This window comes from Hippopotamus amphibius, chromosome 2 (assembly GCF_030028045.1).
Source record: "Hippopotamus amphibius kiboko isolate mHipAmp2 chromosome 2, mHipAmp2.hap2, whole genome shotgun sequence".
NCBI lineage: Eukaryota > Metazoa > Chordata > Mammalia > Artiodactyla > Hippopotamidae > Hippopotamus > Hippopotamus amphibius.
The window spans coordinates 138,209,128-138,225,142 of NC_080187.1; the positions used below are offsets into that span (position 1 = coordinate 138,209,128).

The window sequence follows — 16,015 nt, forward strand, 5'->3', positions numbered from 1 at the left end:
GAGCCTTAGGAAAGCAGGGCCATCATCCTGGGACGAGGAGACGCCTGGAAAGGCTGCTGCCACCCAGGTCCAAGGTGTCCCCCGCAAGGCCCTCTCTCATGCCAGCCCCTTCCACTGCTGTGGCTCTGGTACCGGGGACACTGTGCGGCCAGCTGCACTGAGGGGCCGCAGGCTTCACCCGCCAGCTACCTGGCGCCCCCTGAAGGCGGCCCATCTGGGAAGCCTACTTTATGAAGCACATGCTCCTGGGGGTCCAAGCCATGGTGACCTCAGAGGACACAAAGCAGGGGGGCTTCTCATCTAACAGTGCACTCTGGCCCTTAGAGAGATGGATTTTAAGATTATCTACAGACGATTCCACATGACGACTTCAGTAAAAGCCATCACAGAACACGGAGTCAAACATGACATTAGGTTCTTAAATTAGTCTCTTCTGGGAATTAGCACAAATTCTTTGAATTCCTCCCTGGCTAACAGGTGGTATTAACAGACAGTCTTCGGCAGGCAGTGTGAATTCTTATGACCACGCTGTCACCGAGGAACGGTGTTGCAACTTCACACTCCTGGAGAGAAGCGCGGAGAAGTTAAGGATCACAGAGCGGGCAGGTGAAGGGCAGAGCGGGCGTCTGAGCGCAAGGTTCTCCGGCATCTCCATAAAAAGTGCACCTCATTAGACAGAGCTCAGCGAAGAGACCCTCACCAAATCTCTAAACCCAGCACTGCGAGCCTGAGACAGCAGCTGCTGAAGGCGGCTGTGGTGCGAGCTTCCTGCAGAGGTGACCGCCCACCTCCTTCTCACCCCAGCCACACTGAGAAGTAACGCCCCAGCCTTGCTCCTGCCCACTTCCAAAATCCAGCAAGTTCTTCAGGGGACCCAGCAGGAAGGGGTCCTTGAAGTAGGGAGCACAGTGCACACCTCTCAGTGGGCAGGGGGCCAGAATAGACACCGAGCGGCTTTGAGGCTGCCCAGTCACCGAGCTCACCTCTAAGAGGCTGTGCCAGAAATGGAAGTATAGATCAATGGAACAGGACAGAAAGCCCAGAGACAAACCCACGCGCCTATGGGCACCTTATCTTTGACAAAGGAGGCAAGAATATATAATGGAGAATAGACAGCCTCTTCAACAAGTGGTGCTGGGAAAACTGGACAGCTACATGTAAAAGAATGCAATTAGAACACCATACACAAAACGAAACTCAAACTGGATTAAATACCTAAATGTAAGGCCAGACACTATAAAACACTTAACATAGGCAGAACACTCTATAACACAAATTACAGCAAGATCCCTTTTGACCCACCTCCTAGAGTAATGGAAATAAAAACAAAAATAAACAAATGGGACCCAATGAAACTTAAAAGCTTTTGCACAGCAAAGGAAACCATAAACAAGATAAAAAGATAACCCTCAGAATGGGAAAAAAATATTTGCAGACTGACAAAGGATTAATCTCCAAATATACAAGCAGCTCATGCAGCTCAATATCAAAAAAAACCAAACAACCCAATCCAAAAATGGGCGGAAGACCTAAATAGACATTTCTCCAAAGAAGACATGAAGATGGCCAACAAACACATGAAAAGATGCTCAACAACACTAATCATCACAGAAATGCAAATCAAAACCACAATGAGGTATCACCTCACACCGGTCAGAATGACCATCATCACAAAATCTAGAAACCATAAATGCTGGAGAGACTGTGAAGAAAAGGGAACCCTCTTGCACTGTTGGTAGGAATGTAAATTGATACAACCACTATGGAGAACAGTATGGAGGTTCCTTCAAAAACTAAAAATAGAGTTACCATATGACCCAGCTATCCCACTACTGGACATATACCCCAAGAAAACCATAATTCAAAAAGACACGTGGACCCCAATGTTCACTGCAGCACTATTTACAATAGCCAGGACATGGAATCACCTAAATGTCCATCCACAGATGAATGGCTAAAGAAGATGTGGCATATATTTACAACAGAATATTACTCAGCCGTAAAAATGAACAAAATTGAGTTATTTGTAGTGAGGTGGATGGACCTAGAGTTTGTCATTCAGAGTGAAGTAAGCTAGAAAGAGAAAAATAAATACTGTATGCTAATGCATATATATGGAATCTAAAAAAATGGTTCTAATGACCAGTGGCAGGGCAAGAATAAAGATACAGATGTAGAGAATGGACTGAGGACATGAGGGGCAGGGAGGGGAAGCTGGGACAAAATGAGAGTAGCATTGACACGTATACATTACCAAATGTAAAATAGATAGCTCGTGGGAAGATGCTGCAGAGCACAGGGAGATCAACTCGATGATGGGTGATGACCTAGAGGGGTGGGATAGGGAGGGTGGGAGGGAGGCTCAAGAAGGAGGGGATGTGGGGATATATGTATACACATAGCTGATTCACTTTGTTGTACAGCAAACACTAACACAACATTGTAAAGCAATTATACTCCAAATAAAGATGTGAAAAAAGAGACTGTGCCAAATGGGGAAACACGCAGGGGTGTGGGGGGAGCTCCTCATTCTCATCCTGCATCCCTGTTTGTGTCTCACCGTTTTGTCAGAAAAGATGCACTTTTTTCCTTTAAAAATGACGATGAGCGCTCTGCTGCATTCTAAAGCGCAACTTCGCTAATCAAGACTGAGTTAATATTTCTTTCCAGAGGAACACAGCTCTCATCTCTAATGGAGGGGCTGGAAGGACAGAGTGAATCTAAGGAAATGCACTTTGGATGCGGCTTTTCAAGAACGCCTGCGTCAGGCAAAGGGAGCCAACTTCAAAGTCCTTTACTGCTTCAACGCACTTGTAAGTGGCCTGAAAGAGTTCAAAGGAGGGCCATGAAATATCCAGCTTCCCCCTTCCCTCCCTCACTTTCTTCCTTCTACAGACATTCATATTTATCATACGTGAGGTGCTATGTCAGCCACTGGGCTCTAGGCTGGGGGCTTTCGTCTGCTGACCCTTCACTAAATGGTAGTAACTGTGCTCTTGCTTAATGAAGGGCATTTACTTCTCAGGGATCAGTTAAGCACAGGACCAGGGAAGGCAAGTCACACAAAACCAACGTGATTCTATTTCAAGTCTCCCAGCATCCGGCCCTGCGTGCCACCCGCGGACGAGGTGCCCTTACCTCTCAGCTGCTGGAAGCAGGAGGCGCTGCTGTCTGGCTCTAGGGGATGCCTCAGGACCCCGTTGCTGGGCTTGGGTCTCTCGTATTCTCTTTCGGGGAGCATGGCCTGTTCGCTCTCCAGGGCGGGGTCTGAGTGCGGGGGCAAAGACTGTGGAAAGCCAAACATCAAGACGGAAGAGAAGAAGAGTAAGGCACCGCAGAGCAGAAAGCCACCCCACCAGGCTCCAATCCAGCGGGGGTCGTCCGGGGTGATGTCCAGATTACCTGCAATTGGAAAGAGCACGGTCAGCAGGTGGGGACCTGGCGGGGCCTGGCATTTGGCGGAGGTTCGCAGTCTGTTGTACGGACAGGCCGAGGGCTCTGGAAACGGCCTGGGCTGGGGCAGACTGGACGATGGGCAGAGCCGTGGGCAGTTATGGCTTCACAGCCGTGCTTCTGGGTTTCCCCGAGCTGAACGCTGCTCGCTTTCCCTCCTTAATTTTCTTGTCCACCCTGTGCTTGTATCAGTCTAAACAAAAACAGTGAGAAGCCAGACACCCCCTGAATTTAGGCTGGAATTGACTGGCCTGGCAGAGCTGCCATGGTCTGCTAACAAAAACACAGGGAAACAGAAACATTTATGGTTCAAGGGTATATTTTTTTCTATGAATGCTCACTTGCACCCACCACAAAGCAGCTAACCTGAGATCCCATTCCACACCCCGCTCCCTGTCTTAAATCGGTTCACAGATCATATGGGGTGGCGCAGAATGGAAATCAAAGAGCCAGGATTTCTGGATTGAAATCCTGCCTACTTCTCGCTGTGTGACCTCAGGCCAGCGACTTTGAACTCTCCGTGCCTCAGCTGACTGATCTGTACAACACGGATGTTTTGACAGTACTTACCTGTATGGAGTCGGGAAGATCAAATGAGCCACACCAGGCACAAAGTGCTCACAACAGTGCTGGCGCGTACTTAAGCACTTAATCGATGTTAGCTTAATATTTATGGTGAGGGTCGTGTTTCCAAGCTGCTAGGGGAAGGGTTAATTCAAACCTTGGTGGTGGCCTGTGGTTTGGGGGCCAGTCCTCTTCTAGAAAGCTTTGCAACCAAGGTCTCTGCATGTGGTTTGGCTGTCTTGTACTGTGACTTCTTTGATTTGCCAGCTGGAGTCAAGAAGATGTAAACTACAGCTCACCCCCTGGTAGATGTATTTCTCTTGCTCTACAACTGCCTTTCAGAGAAGGCTGCTCCCACATGAGCTGCTTAGAGATGTCTCTTTGGTGATGATTCCATATCCCTGGAGCATGCCAGGAAATTCTTGGAGATCTGGGCCATAGCACATGAGCTAAGAAATAATAGGGCTGCACACCTGGACCAGATGGATGGATGGGCTTGGGAAGAGAAATGACCACAGTCACCAGAGGAGCACTCCCCAATCTGTAAAGTGCTCTCCCTGAAGACTCTTCAGCTAACAGTAATGAAAACGCCAGCCATCATTTACTGAGGGCTTACTCTGCATCACGCACCATGCGGAGTGCATTCTTAACTCTTCCAATCAGCCCTCCCCACAACCCTACGAGGGAGAGCCTTTTATTGTCTCTATTTCACATAGATGGAGAAATTGAGGCTTAGAAAGGCTGGGTGCCTTGTCTACATCCATGGAGTTGAAGGAACACAGACATCTAGACACTGAGGGCTATGCTCTTCCCCTCTTCACTGGCAGGTCTTTGATCTGGGCTCCCTGGAGGGCCCTTAGTGGATAATTCCTGTGCTTTGTGCAATGAGTAAGACCACCAGCTTTTCTGATAGGCCTTTGGAACATCAGTGGTCTCTGTTCTGGAGACCCTGACATGAACCCAGCAGCAAAAACCAGGGCACCTGAATGGGCCAGATGCCTTTGTGCAGCTTCACGCCAGAGAGGGAGAGAGTGGGCTCTAGTGGGCTCGAGGTTGAATCCCAGCGTTGTTACTTACTAGTGATGCTGGGCAAGTGACTCACCCTCCTCGACCCTTAGTTTCACCATCTGTGATATAAAGATGATAGCCAGGGACAGTGGTTTACCAGGATGAGAGGTGATGAAAAAGCATCACCTGACACATAGTCGGTTCTTATCTATGGGAGCTTTTAATGTTTTACTTTTACGGATGTATTTATATAAATGGGAATTTTAAGGCACAGATTTTTAAAATAGGAGTATGGCATGGGAAAACACAGGGTGATCTTGAAAGCATCTTTATGCAAACAAGAAAAGAGGAAAGGAAGCCACGGGACTTCGCTGACAGTCCAGTGGTTAAGAGTTCACCCTCCAATGCAGCGGGTGTGGGTTGGATCCCTGGTTGGGGAGCTAGGATCCCACATGCCTCGTGCCAAGAAAAACTAAAGACATAAAACAGAAGCAATATTGTAACAAATGCAATAAAGACAAAAAAAAAAAAAAAAAAAAGGAAGTCACACCACCTTGGGTAGCTGAGCAAGACTGTTTGCACCAATCGCTTACTGTTTTTCTTCACCTGCTGCCAAGCAATGAATGAAAACAAAAAATGGGAAAAGGGAGCTACAGTATTTCCCTCTTTTGTCTATGGGCCCCATAAAACTGGCAGATGTGAGGCAGTAGGGAGAGAGAAATCCTGGCAGTTATTTGGGAGAACAAAATCAGTAGCACGTAGAAAGTCATATTTTAGATAGGAAGTTAGTGGCTGTTCTATGCGTGAGAAAACATCCCCAGGAGAGGGGCTGCGCTGGGGAAGGTGGATGTTTATGTGAACACGGCAACTCGCTCCCTGTAGGCCCGTGCCTGTGGGTGGAAAGCAGACACATGCTCGCGATTCTTAAGACAGGGAAGGGTACCTGATCTGTGTCAGCATCAGTGCACACCTGCCGCTTGGGAAGGGATGGGGAATGGGTCTGCAGGGAGATGTGTGGAGGGCAGGGATTTGTAGAGCCAGGAAAATCACAGCTGACTATTCTGGGAAGTATTGATTTTTTTCCCCCTTCATTTCAATTATCCAGAGGATGGTGGTAGGGAGAGAAATAACAAGCTGAGAAGAACCCATTTTGAGGCGTGCTGCCCTCAAGGCCGGCCGGCCTCATGAGTGGAGCTTCAGCACGATTTTGGTGGCTCTTGGGAAGACAACAAATGATTAACACCAGCCTGAGAAATGTCTTTTCTGAGGCACTTCTTTTCTCTACCCATCTTCACAATGCATAGCATTTTTAGGAGGCATCTTAGCCATTTAAGATGAATGTCTCCCCCCTCTTGCCCAGCAACTGTCACAGCTTAGCAGACATTGTTCTAGCATTACTGATATAGAGGGGGCATTCTCTACTTGGCCTGACAAAGCATGTGTGCTAGCCATTACCCATGTCTGCACCTGGGTCTCCTTCTCAGAGAACGAGGAAGGTTTTACCTCCCTTACTGTGGAGTTAGGTGTGGCCACGCACCACAGAGTTTTGCCAATGAAATGCGAGAGAGGAGACACATGTCACTTCCGTGTGGAGACATGTATGAGCTGCTGCATGACTGCCCATTGCTCTTTTTCCCTGCTGGATCACATAACATGTGGAATTCTCCCTAAGATGATGCCTGAGAAGGTACAATGAACATACTGTTCCTGCTGACCTGCATTGGGTATGTAACACAAGCAGGAAATAAACATTTAGTATTTCCTAGTCACTGACATTTTGGGGGTGTTTGTTACTGCAGCATAACTTAGCCTACCCTGACTAGTACAAAAGGCTTAGGAAATAAAAATTCATACCCTTTAAGAAAAGTGGTCCTGGGCAGGCTTAGAATAGCAAAGGTATTCTTTCAGGTCCAGGTAGGGGGCAAAGTGTGAAAATCTCTCTACATCTCTTTCTATCTGGTTCTAGTTAGTGTCTTGATCTTAAGAAATGACTGCAGTTTCAGCCTTTTGGCAAAGGCTGCTGTCAGGAAGATGCCCAGAACACAAGTGAAGAGCACCAATCTGTCTCATTTACTTAGAATGCATCAAATTGCCAATGAAGCTAAAACCATGGATTAAGAAAGATGTTGAGAAGGACAGGGTGGAGACAGTATCCTGGGTGGAGTTGAGCAAAGGCCTGGCATCCTCAGGGGACTCTGTGAGTGTCCTGGCCAAACTCTCTCCAGCCACTTGCCGGCCCCTTGGTCATTCCACGCACTGAGAAAAAAAGCTGAGAAGGGAACAGAGGGGAGCAGGGAGAGCCACCTCCGTGGGTCACCACGAGGCCAGCACAGGGTGCGTCTGCCTTTGCATAGGTGTCTGTAGGCTTGTTAGGATTTTTGCTTTTATAAAATCCATTGTTCTGACTCTTCCACTCTCAGCATCTGACATTTGGAGGGCTTCATGGTATCGTTGGGAGAGCTGAACAAGCTTTTGGTAGCTGTTTTTTCCCTCTGTTGAAGGTCACATAAACACGTGGGCCTTCCAAGGACCATGACCGTTGTTGGTTCAAATAAAATAAATCCCCAGGAATGGGTGAAATCAGTTTAAAACTAACCAACCAAGCCACCCATGAGGATACCCAAGACTGTGAGAAGGAAAGATCAAAGCAAATTGGGAACATTTACTTAGGACTGGGCCATACTGATGTGTAAGCAATACTATGGCTCTCCCAGCTGTTGTTCTTTTGTTTTCGTTTTTGTTTGCTTTTCTTTTTTGCCTCAGTCCATTTGCCTATTTTTCTAATCTATTTTGTAAAACTTTCATTACGGGACTCAAGAATTCCAAGAGTATCATTACATTACAGAACTAATTGGAAACTGGAGACAGGGAGGGGTTGAGGGTGGACGGCAGCATGGACCGTTCAGAATCCCGGCCGTTGGGCTAATGAGTTCAACATGAAGGAATCTGGCGGTGGCAGCCAGCCCTAGGGTGGCAGAGCTGGAGGTGCTCTGCTTGTCGACCTTTATGTGAAGCCAACAGATGGACATGTCTTTTTGTAGCTCAAACGCTGTGCAGCTGTAGCAGGGCGGGCTGGCATGCCTTAGCACCAGTCTGCATGGATGAGCTGGCAAAGTCAGGTCATCTCAGCAAAGCCTCTGTCCATGGAAGGGAGCAGACTTCCAGCTAAACTCGTGGAGAGGTTTCAGGGAAGTGAGCTGTCCAGCTGGGATCAGACAGGCCTGGGCTTTCAATCCTAGTAGCTGTGGAAGTGAGTTAACCTCTCTGTTCCTCATTACATGTAATTTTACTGTGTGTTTTCTATTCCCCCAGGCACTGTATTAACTGCTTTGTGTGATTAACTAATTCCATCCACACATAGGCCCATGAGAAGAAATGTCCCCAGGATCACACAGCTCATAAGGGGTATAGCTAGGATCCGAATGGAGGTCTGGTTCTGATGTTCGAACTCAGAACTCATCATCATTGCAGGAGGACACCTCATCTGTTAATGGCGTGACAGTAGGACCCACCCTCCCATGGGGATGTTCTGAGGTTCCAATGAGGCGCTCTACACACGGCTTTAAAAAGCAGTCAATCCACAGCTGCCTTTGTCATCAATCTGTTAAACGTACACTATGACGCTTGGTCAGTCCAGTGCTCAGGGGTCTACTCTGCTACCAAGCTCTTCTTCTTTCTATGTCCTGCTCTTGACTGGTCTCAGTTTTACAAAAATATTCTAGAAAAGAAATTCTGCAGGCACCATCATTCCCTCCCCGGGCTGTCAGAGGCGGTGTCTATCCTCCTTAAGAAGAGGGGCCCCGGGAGCCACAGAGGGACCAAAGGCAGATGACAGGCAGCAGGGCCAGAATCCCTGTGTGTAAGTGCTGCCCGGGGAGCCCTCTAGGGGCACTGCCCACGGGGTCTCTCGGCCCCATGGCTGGCATGATCTGACAACCAACCACCTCCCCCGCATCCCCAGCTTCATCGACACACAGATTCCAACTGGGCTCCCTCACTGGTCTCTCCCTTTCCACTCTGTTTCCTCAGCTGCTGCCAGGCTGCCTGGTGGAAGGCACGTGCTCTTCTCCAACTGCCCATAACAAAGGCCTTCCAGGGACCTGCCTTGCCCACTTCATATGATTCCCAGGCCACTGTTCTTCCCAGTCCCCTGCCCAGCTCTCAGCTGGAATTTCAGAAACATATGGCTGTGTGGGTGGCCCCTGTACGTTCATGCTTAAGGGCACATTCCCATAGGCTGGACAGCCCTAAAGAGGGGCTCTGTCTTAGTCAGCGAGGAAAAGACAGGGAAGAGTCATCCTGAAAGAACTGAGAACCCACTCCTCAAAATACAGCCCCAATCCACTCATAGACAGAATGACAAGTTTCAGTCACAAGATGAGAAAAACATGAAAACTGCTGGAAACGGAATTCTGTGACTGGCTTCCAAATAGAATAAATTAGATTCTTCTGCCCTCTGCTGGGAAAGAGCAGCACCAGCCCTCCCGGGGCCTTTAGAAGGGATGCAAACAAAGACGGTGACTCACAACACATCCTTCAGTCCTCAGAGACTTATCAGACCCGAAGTCCGCTATTAGCCCATCATGGGGGAAGGCGGCCACCAGCGGGATGCCCAGATGGAACGGAAATGCACCCATCTGTCTCAGGTATGGGAGGCTTCAAACTGCCAGTGAGCCTAGGACCACAGATGACACTGCCTCACCTGGGCCTTGAAGGGTGAGGACGGATGCTGGACACAGTGGCTGGGGACAGATGGCACTCCAGGCGGAGGGCGCAGCCTGAGCGAAGGAACGGCATACCAAGGGGGCTGCGAGCGGACGGGCTAGGCCCCCTCCAGCCACCTGTCTACCTCTTGGCGATCCCAGGTGCCGAGAAAAAGATGCTATTTCATTCCCAAGAGGAATCTTGGCAAGGGGGGTCTTGAAGTGGAAATACCCACACACTTGCTCAGGGATCTGGGTTTTATATAGATACACCCCTTATACTGGGTACATCCATTCCCTCTCTCGGCATCAATTTCCTTATCTATAAAATGCAAGAGTTGGAAGAGAATGAGGTCTGAGGTTCCTTCTGGCTCGGGGATTCTGGTATCCCACAAACCTTGAGTCAAGGGGACCCTGCTAATACGCTGAGGGTGGGATAGGCTGCCTGGTCACGTGCCTCCTCCTCCCAGGCAGCCTTCCCCGTGCCCTGGGAGGGTGCCCCCTCGCCTCCCCTCCGTCGCTCCTCCCGTTCTGTGCTGCCTTTGGTGCGGTGGCGGAAGCTGGCTTTCTGTCCACAGAAGGAAGATGGAAGCTGACTCTCACCAAGTGTTTCTCTGACCAGGCTGCCTCCCATCCCACTCACTAGGAATAGGGTTTGAAGGGCCAAACGAGGGCGACAAAACAGCAGCATTCAATCACCTCCTGGACAGACCCAGTACTTTAAAAAGAATAAACAAATAAGGCTGCATTTGATATTTTCCCCTCTTTGGAATTTTGTAACATCGTTTGCTACAAGTAAATATATCAGTAGGATTAATGGAGTGAATCACAAAGTGACTTGATTGGATTTAAAACCACATTATGTCTTTGGGGTGAATTAGTAAATTTAGCACTGTTGAGAGGTGATGAATCGAGAACCAGGGGACTGAGAGCTCGTATTGATCCTGGAAATAGATCTGGATGAGACAGAGAAGCTGGAACGGCTTCCTGCACTGTTTTCAGAGAGAAAGGAAACATGGCTTCTCGACTCGCTAAGCTGCACAGGAACACAGCGTCCTCTTTCGGGCACACAGTTGCGTTTTGACCACAAATGGTGGGCAGTGCCTGAGATGGCCTCCAATGGTCCCCATCCCTGGAATTCACATCCTTGTGGAATGATACCTCCTCCCGAGTGTAGACAGAAACAAGTGGCTTGCTTCTAATGCACAAAACGCAGCGGAAGCAATGAGGTGTCGCTATTGAGACTAGGTTATAAAAAGACTGCGGCTTTGTTTCAAGTGCTCTCACCCTCTCTTGGGTTGTTTGCTTCTGGGGGGCCGTGCCGTGGTTAGTCCTGTAGAGAGGCCTGTGGGAGCCATCCTGAGAGCCCATGTGCCAAGGCCTGCCAACAGCCGTGGGGTAAGCTCGGAAGCGGAGCTCCTCCACGTGGGCTCTCAGATGATTTGAGACCAGTTCAACACCTTACTGCAGCCTCATGAGAGACCGTGAGCCAGACCCAGCCAGCTAAGCTGCTCCTGGGTTCCAGACCCAGGGAAATAAACTGTGAGATAATAACTATTGTTTGAAGTCATTAAGGTTGGGGTGATTTGCACGAAAAAAATAGATTAACACACCAGGTGGCTTGCTGTGGCCACTGAAATGTGAGTAGAAACCACACAAGTCATTTCTGAGCAGAAGCTGGTTTCTTGCCTTGGCAACTGGACAGGCAGGAGTCAGATAAATCTTCTGTGAGCCTGGGGTTGGGGGGGACTACCCTGGGCAAGTCCCCCCTCCACCCCCAAATACCACCAACCTGCACTGGATATGCAGTGCGGCTGAGAAACAAACTTTAGTTGCATAAAATCACTTCGATTTGGGAATTGTGCGTCACCACTGCACAGCCTAGCCCATCTCAACTAGCAAATCAAATCAGTCGAATCCAATCAAATCCAAGTGTGCTAAGGGATGGGGGCAGGTGCCCAGAGCAGGCTGAGAAAAACACTCGCTCTTCCTGCTAAGAACACAAGACGTGTCGCTTAAAATGGGTTTAAGGATGGTGTGTTTCTTTATAAAGCCCACCACAGCTGTGTCTTATAGAAACAATTTTTCAAATCTTCTGTCTCCTTGACCCCACGTGTAGACTTGCACTTGAACATGTGCTCCAAGTTTTAGTCTGGGAAATAGGGTCCTCATATGGGTTCATGGACCAGACTTCAATGAGGATGTGCGTATGCCAGGCATTTCCACATCTGTCCCCTCATTTATCTTACAACAGGCCTGCGAGGCAGACATAAATTTCATTACCCTGAATTTACAGGTGAGGAAAATTCAGATTTGAGGAGGGAAATCAACCTCAGGGGGTTATTCATCCCCTAGGTAGACACAAGCAGAACCCACGCTCGAGTCCAGACCCTCTGAACCGACGCTCATGATCTGATCTTTCCTCTAACTTCAAGGGGGCCAGCAGCTAGAGAGGTGGATACATTAAGGCTGCTGCTTAGTAGGGAAGTTTTAGAACCCAGAGGCGGGGGCTCCTTTATGATGGAGGAAGGGCTTGTGGGTGGCTCTTGGAAATTGACATAAATTCCTTACTTGTGTCAATGAAGACTGCATCCACATAGATTTTGGTACAGAAAGAGCCCAGGATAAATCCACAGGCTGGTCCAAACACCAGCATCGTGAACAGGATTCCTGAAAGAAGAAGATGAAACCAAGATTAGATTAAAATAATGAGTAAAAGCATCAAAGCTCAAGAAAACTGTTTTACATTGGTGAGATGGGGGGGTCTGATTAGACAAATGACATTAGAGGAATTAGTCTAAATATTCTAGAGGAGAAAGCTAGTATTTCTAATTTTAGGAAACTGTACTGAAGCACTGTCATACAGGAATTCTATAGTTTTGATAGGTTGCTTTCAAATATTTGTGGGCTCCAAGTACACTTACTTTTAGAGGACTCCATCCCATATCACAGCAAACCTATTAAAATACATCCATGTCTATCGTGAAATATTTTTTCTGCCATAAACATTTTGGAAGGGTTTTTGTAATTTTGCTTTCACATTTATTTGGCTTTATATAATTCACTTAATTTATGGTTGGCGAAGATTTCTCAGCACTCGTGTAAACTCAGGAATTCTTGTGAAGTGAGAAAAGGTGAAGCCACAAATTATTCTCAAAGTGTAATGAAATGTTTACAGGCATTAAATGTAGCAGATAACAAAGCTGACATAATGGTATGCTTTGAGCACATTTAATTAGACATTTTATTAATTTCAGTTTTGCAGTCTCCCCCCCCCATATTTTTGGAATTGCTCTCTGTTGTGGTTGTAACAGCTGTTCAGAACTCACACTCTTCTGTAGGACTTGAGAAGATGGTACTAGGGACGTACGTATCTGATGAATATAGTACCTGGAATTGTGCACAAACCTTTTGGATCCTTCTGGGAAAAGCACTGAGCCCAAACCAAAACCCCACAGGCTGTCTCTGTATAACTAAATTTCAACTTAAGCACTGACAATTCACAAGGCCCTGGGAATAAAAATAAGAGTAAAGACTTGGCTTTTTCTCAGGAAGCTAGCTGCCTTTGGGGACAATGAGTACATGGGTCAATTCAACCCAAACACACAGTCTGGAGGGTGGATTCTGACAGGTCCACGTGGGCACATGAAGAACAAGGTAGGAAGGACATGGATTCAACCAGAGGGAATCTGAGCTCAGGGGAGGATAATTCTGGTCTGTTTGCAGGGCAGACTAACCATGCAACCACTCAAATATTCATCCACCCACTCAATACTTATTGAGTTCCTTCTGTGTGCCAAGCAGCCTTCGCAGGGATGCGGACTCAGCATTGAGGCAGTCAAAAATCCAGCTCACTGACTTGGAGAGGTGAAGAAAACACAACCTAAGAAACTACAGGCAGGAGCTTAACTCGTTTCTAAATATTTGGCAAAGGAAGCCACGTCTTCCTCATTTACAGATAAGAAACCAGAGCCCCAAAGCAATCACTCAAAGACAGCTTATAAGGAATGTTGCTTGATGAAGGAAGGGATGAAAGAGGATGGTTTCTATGCCAGAATGGGGCTGAATCCACCCTCAGTGAAATCCTGCTCTGATCTAGAGCAAGCTAGGAGCTCAAGGGTCTAAAATAGCCACTCCCGTACTCAGCTGGTGAACCCCAGTCTCACAGTTATTCTTGTTTATAGGAGTTTGGACAGGAGCAAAATATACTTTATTAGAACATTGGCTCTGGCTTGTCAAGACTTAGGCTGAGATAACCGAACAGAGAAAACTGAGAAAGGTGGGGGTGTTTTTGGAAAAGGCTAGAACGTGGGGATCTTTCAAATACGGGCTAGAATTAGGAGGATTGTCCTTACTGGGGAGGTTAGGGAGCAGAGCGAGTCTTGGCTTCGGGCCTCTTTGGTTGGATGGGGGAAGCGAAGCAGGAAGGGATGTCAGGAAAGACACTGGGGTGGGGGCGGGGGTGTCCAAGGCAAGAGCAGCACCTGAGGAAGACCGAAGGTATTTCTGCTTCAGGGCAAAACCATGAAGCGAGCCATGTACTTACGTCCAGGCTGCAGGCTGAGGGGAGCCACTGGCCAGCCACTGGCACCCTAAAGATGCTTCCGCAAGTAAACTAGCTACTCAGGCTGTCCCAGAAGAAAGGGACACAGAGATAGAACACAACTCTCTTGGCAAGAGTGCTGCAACTACCCTTCTGACTCCCCTTCCATAGTCCTAGCAGTCGCTCTGGCCCCCAGCAGCCCCCCACAAATGATAACATGCCTCCTTTCATGCAAATTAAATAAACCCCCCAATCAGTGTAATAACCACTGCTCCATCCCCTACAGACTGACAACGAAAATGGCAACTAATACCGAATAGGTCAAAGCACCAAGCTTTTAGTATCATTAGAAAGAAACAACCAATGAGCTTTAGAGCTTGTGTTGAGAATATTCTGGTACCCACCCCTCCCCCACATGGGGACAGTGGAGAGTACGGACCGGCCAGTGTTATGGGGCAGCTGGAGACTCCAGGCCCTGGGGGTCGGTCCTGCCTTTGTGCAAGTTACAACACAAAAGGAAGGGCATCCCTCAGGCTCAGCTGCCCACAGGAGCCCTGAAGGGCCCAGACAGGACCGCCTTCTGTTCTGGCAGCTCAGATGGGCAGAGGCCACTGCAGAGAAGCCACATGCCAAGGTGGTCTCTCCATCTGGTTCCTCTAGGACAGTGTGTCCGAAATGTTGGATTGTGGCTTTCCATTTTAGCAGGACAGAATTCTTCCTCAAAGAAACCTGGTAGGACCCCATTCCAAAAACCAAAGAAAGATGCAGGGGGACTTCTCTGATGGTCTAGTGGTTAGATTTGCCACTTTCACTGCCGTGGCCTGGGTTCAATCCCTGGTTAGAGAACTGAGATCCCACAAGCTGCACAGTGAGGCCAAAAAAAAAAAAAAAAAAAAGTAGGATACATATTTTTGTGTAAAGGGCATTTTTCCCCTTTAGATGAAGTGGGAAAATATTTTTAAAGCAGCTCCTCCTTAGAGAGATGCCAAGTAAACCTCTAGCAGCAACAGGTCCTTGCATATTTTCCAAGGGACGATCCAGTAGTGGGGATGGGAGGTGGGGTGGGGCGGGGCTTCATGCACCAGGAAGCACCCTTTTGACTTCAGAAATATTTAGGATAACAGCTCAAATCAAGCAGCATCGGAGAGCAGAGCCCTGGGTCTTTAGAGGATGCTGTTCCCCTGAGAGCACACGAGGCAGGCTATGATCTTACACAAAGGTACTTTTGAATCTGCTTCCTTGCTGTCTTTCCGATTCATCCCACCAGGCTGTGATTTTGTTCTTGTTTAGCAAACCCCCCTCAAATGTTCTACCTAAATAGACAAGAAACAGATGCTCCAGCTCTAAAATCCGAAATCCCTGCATTGAATGGCGAGTGCCTGCAGGTCCAGGAGAGAAGGTTCTTCAGTGGCCCAGTGCTGCCCCCTGCTGTCTGCCAGACTGTGTACACGGGAGGGGAGGAGAGCCTGAGATACAGAGATCACAGAAAGGAGAAGGGCCCCTCCTGTGCTGCTATCCTGAGCCCAGCGATTTACAAGCATCATCACCTGTCATCCCTTCAGTGACCCCAACGGGGAGTCTACTGCGTCCATTTCACAGAGGAAGGAAAGGTTTAGTGCCTCACTTCTCAACACGGGGCCAGAAAGCAGCACAGAGGGCTCTGAAGCCAGGTTTCTCTCATCCCCTCAAGGGAAAAGCATCCTGCAGGCAGCTCCAGAGAGAGCATGGGCCACGTGGGTTCAAA

At 48.3% G+C, this 16,015-nt stretch overlaps 1 protein-coding gene across 2 annotated transcripts in view; it reads right to left on the reverse strand.

The window, feature by feature from the left end:
- SLCO3A1 (solute carrier organic anion transporter family member 3A1) overlaps positions 1 to 16,015 on the reverse strand; it is a 308,477-nt gene that overhangs the window by 58,534 nt on the left and 233,928 nt on the right. For both annotated transcript variants that reach the window (XM_057721542.1, XM_057721541.1), the window contains exons 3-4: positions 12,300 to 12,398; positions 3,139 to 3,402 (exon numbers count right to left, since the gene is read on the reverse strand). In XM_057721542.1, coding sequence (XP_057577525.1) covers positions 3,139 to 3,402; positions 12,300 to 12,398 — 363 coding nt within the window. The remainder of the gene's footprint in view (positions 1 to 3,138; positions 3,403 to 12,299; positions 12,399 to 16,015) is intronic.